The sequence below is a fragment of the Mauremys reevesii genome, linkage group 25 (assembly GCF_016161935.1).
Source record: "Mauremys reevesii isolate NIE-2019 linkage group 25, ASM1616193v1, whole genome shotgun sequence".
Lineage (NCBI taxonomy): Eukaryota > Metazoa > Chordata > Testudines > Geoemydidae > Mauremys > Mauremys reevesii.
Genome location: NC_052647.1, coordinates 3,155,149 through 3,167,787, shown reverse-complemented (window position 1 = coordinate 3,167,787; position 12,639 = coordinate 3,155,149). Strand labels below are relative to the sequence as shown.

The window sequence follows — 12,639 nt, the reverse complement described above, 5'->3', positions numbered from 1 at the left end:
GATAACCAGGGTCTTTGGCTTCCCCTCAAGCAGCAGCCAGGAGAGACTGCAGACAGACAGCTCAGCTTCCCCCCAACCATGTCCATGGCCTGGCAAGGGCCCTGTCCCTCTCCAGCCCCCACCCCCCGCCACTGCCCATGGACTGATGGGGGTTGCCAGGCACTCAGTGGCTCTGGGGTAACTGGCTGAGCCACGGCCCAGCTTGGGTTTGTGCTGGGACCTCACAAACATGGCCTCCTGGGCTTGGAGCTGGACAGGGAGGGTCCCAGCTGTGGCCCATGCAGGTTCCTTCACTCCCTGGCCCTAGGGGATCCCTGCACTTGCACCTGGGAGCCCAGAACCCTCCCAGCCCTCTCTGCCCCCTCATCCCAATCCCTCAGAGAGCAGTGCTGACAGGACCAGCCAGGGCTCAGAGCCTCCCACCCAGCCGCTGCCCCTCCATAACTCTCCTCCCCACCCCAACCCCCCACAGCTCCAGACTATCCATCTCTCATCCCCTGTGCAATAGCCATTGACCCCCTTCCCCTCCATTAACCCCTGCAGTGCCAGCCCAGTCCCACTCCCACCCCCATGTAGTTGACCCCTGTGCTGTGGCAGGGAAGAAGGGTGGGTCACTAACCAGACCTCTTAGCTACACAAGACCTCCCTAGCGTCACCTGCCTCCTGGCATGGCCTCCAACCTCTCTCAGTGCACTGCGTCCGAGCACAGAGATGACGCAATGCGGCAGACTGGCTGAGGTGGAACCCACTCTGCACCCTGCCAGACCGGATCCCTGCCACCCAACTACAGGAGAATCCCCACTAGCAGTGCAGGGGCACTGACACCACTGGGCTGCTCCAGCCCTCCCACTGCCAGCCCAGTCACTGCCCCAGTCACCGCAAGGGGGGCTCCACCAAAACAGACAGGCTCACCTGGGACCCAGTGACAGGCAGCAAGCTCTCCCAGGAGGGCCTGAGACCCACTTCCCTGCACTGGCCCAGCCTCCCACTTTGCTCCTCGGGGTGGGGGGGGAGAAGCAGGCAGTGCTCTGTACTGCTACCCCCCAGACATGAGTTCAACTCCAACACTTCCATGTGCTACCATCTTGGATCTCAGTATGGTGGGCCATGAGGGAGCTAAGAGCTCCCAGCCATTGCTGGGGGGTGGCTGGAGGCATCAATTCCAGAGTCTAGTGCCACCCCATCCCCAACAGCAGGGCCGAGCCAGCACCCCTAGCTCCTCCTAGCAGAGTGCCCCGGAGGGCAGGCAGAAGCGGCAGCCAGTCACCTTCCTAGGAGGCCCCACAGCTGCTAGGAACAATCCCTTTGCACCAGCCTGATCTGGGGCACTTTGGGGTGCCCCCCCTTGCTGGCCATGCAGCTGGTACAATGCCCCCCCCTATGCAACACTCAGGAATTAATCTTTGCCATGATGACACATGCATTCCAGGTGCTCCTGCCTGGAACCTCTACCCACCCTGCCATGGGCACCCCCAGTGCAGGCACCACCTGGCTCCCCCACACCATGAGTCCCCCCATCCCCTCCCCAAGAGATGGGGTGCCAGGATGCTCACACACCTCCTGCAACATAATCCACCTTAATGGCTCCTGCCTGAGGAAGGGAAACCGGCCAGGCCAGCTGCTCCTGGCCCAGTCCCAGCAGACTTGTTGGTGACACCCCACAGCCCCACACTGGGAACTCGCAGGACAGATCCTGGAGCCAGAGGAACTTACCTGGGGGTACAGTTTCCAGGGAGGCAGCACCACAAGCCCCATCCCCTTCTGGGGGGGGGCTGCTGGCTGGAGAGCAGCAGGGAGGGGGCTCACTCACTCACCCCAGGCTCACCAAGGTGCGGAGGGAATTCAGCCAGAACAGATCCATTGGGATTAATGGAACCTGGGTGCAGAGGTCACTGTGCCAGCCCCCCACCACAGATGGATACTGGGGCAGGGGGATCACGGCTGGGCACAGAAACACCAGGCCCATATCAGGGGGATTGGGACTGATCAATAACCCAGATAGCGCCACAGCTCCCACCAGCTTCAGCAGGTTGATCTCAATAGGACAGCCCGGGAGCCAGGACTCCTGGGTTCCACTTCCAGCTCTGGGAGAGGAGTGGGATCTAATGGGTTACAGCAGGGGAGCTGGGTGTCAGGACTCCTGGGTTCTCTCCCTGGCTCTGCCCCACTTACTGTTAATGACCCCGACATTTATGTCCAAGGTAACATAAGGGAGGCAGGGTGCACACACCCCTTACACAAAGGGGCAGGAAGAGATGGGCCCTCTTGATGCTGTTTTCTATGCAGAAAGGATGTAAAACATGAGATTTGCGCACCATCTCCCACACCACCACGTGCATGCACATACACGGGGGGGACATTCCTGAGCAGGGAGAGTGCCCCCACCCCCAGGGAACAGGTGGAGCAGCCCACATGGCTGAGTCAGCATCACCTGACGGCAGAGTCCCTGCTGCACACAGGACTTGCGGCTCCAGCACGGAGACACCACGCCCCCTGTGGCACCGTGCCCACGACACCCGCCTGCCCCTCCAGCACCCGACGCTGGGAACAGCCAGATCCCAGGACGGGGCGGGGGTGAGTGTAGGTGCAGACACCCCAGCCCCCCAGGCATTGTTACATGGCCCCAGTTTAGCACGAAGGGGCTCAGCCCCACTACACATCACACGCCCCACAGCAGTATCTCTGCTCTGGAGCAAAGGAGCTGTGTACAGGACTGACAGGAGGAAGGAGCAAACTGGATTAAGGGACCCTGGCTGGGCTAGCGGGGGGCTGCAGGGCTCAGATACTGGTTCCCAAGCAGCTCCTGATGTTTGAGATTGGCAGAGCCCAGCTCAGGGGGGCAGAGTGGTGAAGGGGAAGAACAGGCCTGGAACAGCCACAGCAACATGCCCTGACACACGGCCCCCGGGACCCCACTGAGGCTGGGTGCAAAGGGAGGGTGAGTGGCAGGAATCAACACAAAGGGCCTGCATGACAGAGCTGGGGGGCTGGAGTGCACAGCCCTGCTCCTGCCCCTGCCCCTTGGGATGACTGGCCAGTAATTCCCTATGCTGACCTCAGCAGGAATCCACTAGCTGTGGGGCTCCAGTAACAGCCCCCAAGAGATTAGTGTGGAGTTGCCAACAGCAGGAAAGAAACAAGGGTCCAATCCTGGGGAGTCAGGACTCCTGGGTTCTCTGGGAGCCCTGCCACTAGGGCAGGGAGTGGAGGATGGTCCCAAACAGCTGGGCAGCTGCCACATCCCACCCCAGAGGTGGCTGCCTCCCTGCACCGGGAGCTCCATGCTGGTGCTACCAGCCCTGGCAATACAAGCCAGTGAGCTAATCCCACCCCACTGCCTGAGCCGCTTATCTGGGCAAGGCTGTGAGGAGAACACGGCAGTGCTGGGTGGGCGCCAGGCCTCCCTCGCCCCCGGGGAGCCTGCCCGGCTTTATCTTGGATAAGCACAGCTGGGAGGCAGCCCCTCCCCCAGCCTGCCAGACCTACAGAGGGGAGCCACGCACATTCAGCTGCCCAGAGGTGGGAGCCAGGGAACTGGGCCTGGCACTGCCCTCACCCCACACAGAGCTCTCCCTGCACCCCACACACCCGCTCTCTGCTGCAGGAGCGGGGGGCGTGGGCAGAACTGCTCTGAGCAGCGGGAGGGAATCCGGGTGTAACAGTCTCCAAGGCCCCAGCACCTCTCAGGCACCAACCCAGGGCACACTAGCCTCATCTGCAGAGTTCCAAGGCTGGGCCAGCCTGCAGTGGGAGCTGGGACCAGGGCACAGTGCCACCCGGCCTCCTGGAGACCATGAGGCAGGGACACTGTCCCCAGTGTGTGCCCGGAGCTGGGCCCAGCCCCTGGGGCCTGATGTCAGGGATCCCTGCAGAGCGTCCACCAGGCTCCCACAGCTGGAGGAGGCCGATAGGCTCCAAGGCCAGAAGGGACCACTGTGATCATCCAGTCCTAGCTCCCGGATAGCCCGCCCGGTTCATACCCCCGCAGGCTAGCGCAGGGTGGAAAGAGCAAGTGTCAGTCTTGCTGTAACAGCCGGCCAGCGACAGAGAATCCCCCACGACCTGGGGGAGCTGGTCCCTCCCTGGTAAAAACCATGCACCTTATTCCCAGGCTGAACTTGTCCCACTTCAGCCTGGCTCAGGGCAGACCTTTGTCTGCTAGACGGATGAGCCCCTCAGCCAACAGCTGTTCCCCACATAAGAACTCAGACTGGGATCAAGTCACCCCCCTTAACCTTCTCATTGTTTAACTAGATTGAACTCCTAGAGTCTATCACCACTGGGCACCCCCCTGAGGGTCCCCTCACATGGGGCAGGAGGCACTGGCACAAGCAGACACCCACAGACTTGTCTCCCCCCCCCCCCGGCTCACCCTAGCTGCCAAAGCACTGGGACCTGCAGCCACTGCCGCAGCATATCTACATCACCGAATAAGAGCCCACGCTGTGCACGCCAACAGGCAGAGCTGCACAGGATACGAAGGCCCCTGCACACACCCTCCCAGCAACTCAGGGCCAGCCCCATGCCATGTCCTGGAGATGGCAGCCCGTGTTCCTGCTCCAGAGGTGTCAATGCCTCATGTGCAGCCAGGCCCAGAGAAAAGCCCCAATCCTGGGGCCATGAGCATTGCTGCCAAGGGGGATTCTTGACCTACATGTTGCCCCCATCTCCACAGCCAGGCCCCAGGGAAGGGCACAGACCGTACTGCATCCCATGCCCAGCTGCTGGCCTAGTCACTCACTGGGCACGCCAGTGGCAGGGAGACCCACACAGCACCTGCACCCAGGACATGCCACCAGCTTCACGGTGGGAACGCTTGCACACTCATCCAATCAGGCAATGGGAAGGCTATTGTGTGACTTTCCCGACCAACCAGCCAACACCGTTTCAGCAGCGTGCGCTGCCAGGGGCCCCAAACCCAAGCACAGACAGGACTGGCTGGTAATGTGGCACTGAGTAGGATGGGCACAGCACAGCCTCCATGCCCCAGCCGGGAAAGCAGCAGCCTCCCACAGGACACCAGCAGCCCCTTTCATTCCCCCTAGCACCCAAGAGGCCCCTATCCCACTGCACCCACCATCATCAGGCCAGTCCTCAGGTGCTGAAATGGGGATAATGGTAACTGACTGGGAGACCAGCACAGAGGGGGTGTTTAGATACATGCCTAACTCCCAGCCCCCCACTCTAACCCGCTAGACAATGCCCTGCCCCCACCACACAAGCCAGAACACCTCCCAGCACAGCTTCCCCATGAGATGCCAGCTTCTCTGCCCCACAGGAGGCATGCGCAGGTGCCTGAGGAACCACAGCATGAGACTGGCGGCCTGCACAGGTGCACATGATGTGAGACACGCAGCCGCTTGGCAGGAGCCAGGCTTGAAACTCAGCTCCAAGGGAGACAGCGGGTCCCAACACACCGTGCCGCCTGACGGCTCAGGGCCAGGTGCAGCAGGGCCTGCAGTCCATGCAGCACAAGTGTCTGGAGCGATGTTAGCTGAGGTAAGAAAGGGGCACATCCCTCCTGACTCCAGTGTATCAGGGCATCAGCTGAGCCTCAGTGACGGGGGACGGGATCAGGAAGGAAATCTCCCAAGCTGGGGTGGGCTGGCACAGTCCAGACATGGGCCTGGGAAAGGAGAAGGCACCCCCTACCCCCACCTCCCAGCAGAGCCTGCTCAGAGCTGGGAGCTCAGGCTGTGCTAGGAGTGGGGGCAGCAGCTGGGAACCAAGAACTGGAGGTGTGGGCAACCGGAGGCAGAGGACACAGTGGTCCTGGAGGCCCAGGGGCTAAGGCAGCACCAGGACTAGTTGAGAGCTGTTGCACATGGCTGACCAGCCAGGATTAGAGAAAAATCCAGGCAGAGTGGCTCTCCATTCCTCCACCCACCCACAACGAGGTCATTGCCAAGAAGCCGGCACCCTGTAGCCCTCGAGATCCCGACTCCCGAGAGCCAGCAGCCTGGGGCAGGGGATTGCTGGGAGACGAGGCTGACAGAGCCTGTCTACACTAGGCAAGGAGAAGCTGCAACAAGCCACTCCACAGCCTGCACAGCTGCCCCCAGTGGGGTCCCAGACCGGCTCCAAATAAGGGGACTGCCCATCCCTAATGGGGCAAGACAGTCCTGTACACTTCAAGTCCTGGCCCTGGGCTAAATGACTCTTGGACGGCATTTGTCCCAGATTCCCTATGGAGTCACTCTGCACCTGCCTGATGCTCAGGGGCAGCGCCAGCCTCTTCCTGGTGGGGTGGAGGACCTGAGGTGGGGTTTTGCTCCCCATTGCCATGAGGCCCCACCCCCTGCTCCTCCTCTTCCCCCCAGAGGCCCCATCCTTGGCCAGGCCAGAAGCCAGAGTTGGGCAGTAGTAAAAGCCACTTAGGGAGTCTGGGCCACTGTGGGGAGCCCCAGACCCTGCACCTGGGGGAGGTGGGGAGGGACATGGGCCCACCATGGGTTCAAAGCCTCCCTGGTGGAGAAGGGCAGCACTTCCCATTGGGGAGGTACCCTGAAGCCCTGCTCCCCATTGGAGATCCAGGATCCCAGAATGCACTGCTGCAGCCACTGCCAGGGCACTGGGACATCACAAGGGAATGAAGGACCATTGGGATCTCCTGTACAGCACAGGCCAGAGACCTGCCCCAAGCTAATTCCTAGAGCAGAGCATTTAGAAAAAAACTCCAATCTTCACCTAAAACTAGTCAGTGACGGAGAATCCAGCACAACCCTCCATAAACTGTGCCAACAGCTAGTTACTCACGCCATTAAAAACGTACACCTTACCTCCACCCTCAATGTGTTTAGCTTCAACTTCCACTCTTTGGATTGGGTTAGACCTTTGTCTGCAAGGCTGAAGAGCCCAGTATTAAATAGTTTTGCCCATGTAGATTCTCGTAGACTAATCAAATCACCTCTTAACCTTCTCTTTGTTAAGCTGATGGAGTGACAGACTCAAAGAGCTCAGTCTAAGGCAGCTTTCTAATCCTTTAATCATTCTCGTGGCTCTTCTCTGACCCCTCTCCAATTTACCAACATCCGTCTTGAATTGTGGGCACCAGAGCTGGACACAGGATTCCAGCAGCTGTCACACCAGTGCCAAACTCCGACTCAAGATTCCCGTTTATGTATCCCAGGATCGCATTAGCCTTTTTGGCCACAGCATCACACTGGGGGCTCATGTTCAGCAGATAATTCACCACGACCCCCAGTCACTGCTTCCCAGAGCCCCTATCCTCTAAGTCTGGCCTACGCTCTCCGTCCCTAGGTGCATACTTTTACATTTCACCAGATTAAAAGGCAGATTTTTTGTGCGCGCCCAGTTTACCAAGCAATCCAGACGACTCTGAATCAGTGACCTGTCTTCATTGATGAGTAGCAGCCCCGGGATGAGGGAGTCAGGGGCTACCTCTCCCTCTCCACAGCCCTTCTCCAGGTTGGGCAAGGCAGAGACAGCAAAGGGTCAGCAGACCCCAGCCATAGACACCATGCTGGGGTAGCCATAGGGGCGGTGGGAGCTTTCCCCCACTGGCCTCTGTCCCTTTGCACTGAGAAGGTACTCAGAAGCCCCTGTTCCCACCCCCAAAAGGCAGACAATGTGGGGGAGGGGGATGTGGGTTACAGAGATACGCACCTCCATTGGCAGTGCCCCAAATGGACTGGCCCATGCCACAGTCTCCCTGCACCCTGCCCCCATCACTCCCCTCCCTCCAGCATGTGCAAGAGTCTCCCTCAGCACAGCTCTCTAGAGCGGCTCAGCAGGAACCCCCTCCTTCCCCCCCCCCCGCAGACAGTGTGAGGTGGGGGTACAACAGGCATCAAGGGATGCAGCTGGATTAGGCAGTCCAAGGGTCAGTGTGATCGGGGGCGGACTGGCTGTGGGGTGGGACATGCACACCTACCCAGGCACCCCACCCTGGCAATACCAGCCTGCCCAGATCGCAGCTGAAACTGGCTTGCTTCCCTTCCCAGCCTTCCCACCACAGGAATTCAGCAGCCAGGAGTCCCCGCCCCTGCCCGAATCACCAGGTTTGAACATGGCGTTGGAGCAGCTGGGCCAGGATCCTGTCAGGACTCGTCTGGTGCTGGTGTTGCTGCCTGTGTTGACATCAACATGTCAACGAACTTGTGTTCCAGGCCTGGTCCCTGCAGGCCCTGCTGTCCCCTGGGGGGGCTGTGCTAGCACAGGCCGCACCCCTGCCCACCAGGGGACTTCTGGGATGCAGACAGGGTCTTGCAATGCCCGTGACATCTCTGAACAGCCACCTCAGTGCAGCCAGAGAGTTTGCAGGTGCTGATGGGAATCTCCCTAGTTCCAACAGGCAGGAACCCTTGTAGGGGCTGCCACTGGAGCCTGGGCCCATTGAGCCACGCTTAATTGAAAGAGTGGTGAGAACAGTTTCGGCCTTTGGGGCACAGTGGGGTCTAGTGGCTCCAGCTCCACACTGGGAGTCAGGATTGCAGGGTTCAATTCCCAGCTCTGCTACTGACCTGCTGGGCAGCTGCCCTCTGTGCCTCAGTTTCCCCTCACATTTTACTTACTGGGAGCTCTTTGGTGCACAGACTCTCTCTTATTAGGGATCCATGCAGGGCAGCTGGGGGAGCCCACGTAGTAGCCAGCACAACAGCTCTCCCCACACCCCCAGGCAGAACCTGCAGGCACTCCCGTCATACACACCAACAGTGGCTACCAGGGCCTTGCGTACCCACCACCCAGCTCCACTGGTTACACCCAGTCCTGGTCTGTAGCGCTGATGGGACCTGACTCACTCCACAGCCAGCCCAAAACCCATCCAGGCCTCAGTGCTGGACTGCAGACAGCACCGGGGCACGCAGAGCGGGCGCCATGCGTGTGTTCCCAGCTCAGGTCGGCAGGGCTGCCGGCAGGTGTCAGCATTGCCAGGGCTGAAGATAAGCTGCTTTCCCAGCAGGGCCCTGGACTCTGAACCTGGTGCTGCCCCATCAGGGCCACCCTGGCCTGGGTCCAAAGCAGATGACGCAGCCTCCCTGCTTGAGCTGTTTGTGTGTGACACAGAAGGGCAGGGACAGGGGGAACCTGTTCTCAGCTGGGCCCCCTCCCTCACTCCACATACAGCAACAGGCTGGCAAACTCTGCACCCTGCCCTGACCCTACTGTCATCAACTCCATCCTGCCCCACACCCCGTAACACCCAGCTGGGGCAGGACCTGCCTTCACTTCCTCTGAACTGCCGAGCCTCACCCCAGAGCCAGCTGCATTCTAGGAGCCAGTGAGTAACTCCCACACAGAGCAGGCCACAGGCTGCTAGCTCTTCGTTGTCCCATGGCCTTGGCAGCACTCACTCCTGGCAGGGAAGGGCCCATGCAGGGCACCAGCCCCTAGTCCACAAGCATTCGCCTTGGCTGCAGCTCTGCCTTCAAGCCCTCCCACATTACTTCCAGGTCAGCAGCCTCAGCCAAACGTCTCCCCTCCCCCCAGGCTGTCTGCTAGTAAGTGGGGCTTCCCTCCCTCATCACCAGGCTGTGCCTATGACACAGAGCTCTTAGCACCCACCCCAAGGGGGTGGCACTGCCCCACTACCGGCTCCTTCTGCCACCCCTCCCATTCCCAGCCACACAGCACTAGGAGGGGAAAGGAATTCCCCCGCCAGCCAGCGTGTGGAGGGTGTTTGGGGGGCCCCCACCCCATCCTGTGTGAAACAGAGCTGCTCCCAGCCAGACCTCTGGGGAGCCGGGGATGTCAGGAGCTCAGGGAAATGGGGCATGGGGAGCAAGGTAGAAGACACTGTTCTGGGGGGCTGAAGGAACAGAGAGCCCCGAATGGGAAGGTTCACTCACCCCTTCCTACCACCACCTAAAACTGATCCCCAGGCCTCCTGGGGCATCAGGTCAGACTGAGCTTGGTGCGGGACCCTACAGACAGAGAGGGAGGGAGACTCTATTGGGCGACTGATCCCAGTCCCATGGTTAGGTCTAGGGCCTCCTCATAGGCCTGGGGGCAGCATGCTGCCCTGCCAAAGGGGCACAGGGGGAGGTGGTGGTGCTGGGTAAGGGCAGGGGAAGCCCAAACACCCTGGATCTAGGAGCCCCACACACATATTCAGCACATGAGGCCTAACCCCACAGACGAGATGGGACAATTTGGGTTCTCCATGAAGCGCCCACCCAGAGGGGACCCCTCCTCATCCCAGATTCAGTCACTGGGCCCCACAGGCAATGTCTGCAGTCACTCCTCACTCAGACGGTCTGGCCAGCCCACACTTTGTTGAGCTGCACGTCCCAAGGCAGGTGCCAGCACTAGCCAGGTGCCCTGGGCACAGGGACACATCCTGGAAGGCTGCTAAGCCAACTGTCTCCCCGTGGGGCCACATCAGCAGCTAGAGCAGGCTACAGAAGCCCCATTGCTGGAGGCAGCGGCCCAGAGCAGTGAGGACAATTCCCTCCCCCTTTGGGCTTTTCCAGCTCCAGCGTCATCACACAGAGATAAAGGTCTGACAGCGACACCTGCCAAGGCCACCGGGCACAGCCGGTATCGCAGCCTGGCAGGGCGGGGCGTGGCACCAGCCAGCCGTCCACAGCCCTGGGCGCACAGCAGCAGCAAGCAGAGGGTTAAAGCAGTGTGAGCTCACCTAGCCACGCACACACGTCACCACACAGCTCCCATCACCCAGGCCCTGCCACTGCAACAAAAGGGCCTCCGCGGGAGACAATACAGAGCCCAGGGGCTGGAAACTAAGGCCCTGGGAGTGTCGGGCACAGCAGCCCCCTCTGCCCGTCCCAGATCAGACACAAATAGAGGAACAAACACGGCCCTCAATCAAAACCCTTCGCCCGCCAGGTCCTTTCCACCCTGCCGCCAGTGGGAGAGAGGCACCTGCCCACCCAGGGCCTCAGGGAGAGAAAAATACATGGAGATCAAATCCCAGCCCTTCTGCATCCCCCCTCTCCAATCACAGAGCAGGCCTGGGAACAGATTGCAGACAGGGCTGGGGGGAGGGGGGCGGGAAGAGACCAGCACACAACCCACTCCCCATCTTTCTGAATATTCAGGCAGCCCTTTCATATGCCACAGCTGCTGAGAGGGAGGGTCCGCACTGCAGGTGACAGACCCACACTTGCCACCACCCCCACACACAGATACACGCACACACATTGCAGCCCTATCTCTGGTGCAGCACACCCCACCAGGGCCAGAAAAAGCCTCTCTGGGCACTGAGGTGGAGGGCAAAAACCCCAGCCTATTGTTCGGACTGGGCGTCTCCAGAGCCAGTCAGATGCCAGGCCAGACAGCAGGCGCTCCTGGAAACAAGGGCCCTGCTAGGAAGGGGCATGGCAGAGTTATGGCGGGGGTGGGGAGGGACCCTTCTTTGCCCCCAGCTCAGAGCAGGCAGGTGAGTGGAGCTGGGGGAGTTCCTCTGTTCCCTTCCCTCCCCAGGGAGCAGCATGGAGGCCTTTGTCAACAGCAGGGGGTGTGACCAGCAGAGCCCAAATCCCCCCAAAGCCAAACCCAGGCAGAGGGGTGGTCACAATCACCCCACTCCTGCCAGGCAGAAAGTCAGGCCCCTCCCCTCAGGGACCCCCAAGCCAGCCACCTACATTTGACAGAGAGCAGGACAAGGAAGAGGAAATTCCCCACAAAACAAGTCTCCTCCCCCATGTATTCTGGATTCTCGTCCCTTCCCCCCACAGACTTCAGACTACAGCTCATCTCTCGCCCATAATCCGGACTGTCCAGCCGCCCTCTTCCTCCTTCCACCCTGTGATGGCCACCTACCTACCTTCCAGCCCCCCATACCTACCTCCACTCAATATAATCCACCCCCGTCTCTCCCTACCCCTATAGCCTGGGCTTCCCCTCCCCGGCCCCGGAGCTTTCCGAACCTTCCTCGGTACCTACCTCCCAGCCCCATAGAATCCAAAACCGCCCCCAGCCCCGTATAAACCAGATCCCCTCTTCTTCCCAGGTGCACCGCCCCCTCCCCCCGTGTACCTGCCCTCCCTCTGGCCCCCCAGCACTTACCCGCTCCAAGCCCTTTATAATGCAAAACCCCCGCCAGATCCCCGGGCCCCTCTAGCTCTACCTACCCCCCAGCTCGGTATAATCCCGATCCCCCCCCCGGCCGCTCAGGCGCCCCTCGCGGTACCTCCCTTCGGCCCCCCGCGCCCGGCCCGCGGTACCTGCGCCCCCGTAGCCCTTGGCCAGCGCCCAGGCCAGGCTGGCGGCGCTGCGCGCCCGGGGGAAGTCATACTGATCCAGGGGCTTGATCTCGGGCACCAGGAAGCTTTTCCTCATCGCCGCGGCGGCAGCGGGGGCGGCGGCCACCATGGCCCGGCCCAGCGGCTCAGCAGCCCCGCTCCATGGGGAAGGGGGCCGGCGCCCCGCCCGCTGCTGATGCACAAGAGGCCGGCGGCGAGCGCATCCCCGGCGCGTCTCCTCCTCCGGCCCCGGTCGCGGCGGCTCCCAGGTGGCGAGTCCAGCGCCCGCCCCCCATGTGATCCCGGCGGCTGTCACTCAGCGCAGGGGGCGGGGCTCGCGGGCAGGTAATTGCCCTAGGCCGGGCGGGAGCAAAAGCGAGGGGGGCTCCCTCCGTGGAGCATAGCCGCGCCCGTGCAGCCGCCCCCCCGCCCCCCGCCTGGTGCCAGCACCTGCCCGTGCTGGGGCGAAAGG

At 61.3% G+C, this 12,639-nt stretch overlaps 1 protein-coding gene across 3 annotated transcripts in view; it reads right to left on the bottom strand.

Moving 5' to 3' along the window:
- CAMSAP3 (calmodulin regulated spectrin associated protein family member 3) overlaps window positions 1–12,428 on the bottom strand; it is a 37,964-nt gene extending 25,536 nt beyond the window's left edge. For all 3 annotated transcript variants that reach the window (XM_039514027.1, XM_039514025.1, XM_039514026.1), the window contains exon 1: window positions 12,150–12,428. In XM_039514027.1, the coding sequence (XP_039369961.1) occupies window positions 12,150–12,297 (148 nt within the window). In that variant the 5' untranslated portion in view covers window positions 12,298–12,428. The remainder of the gene's footprint in view (window positions 1–12,149) is intronic.
- Between the last annotated feature and the right edge of the window lie 211 nt (window positions 12,429–12,639).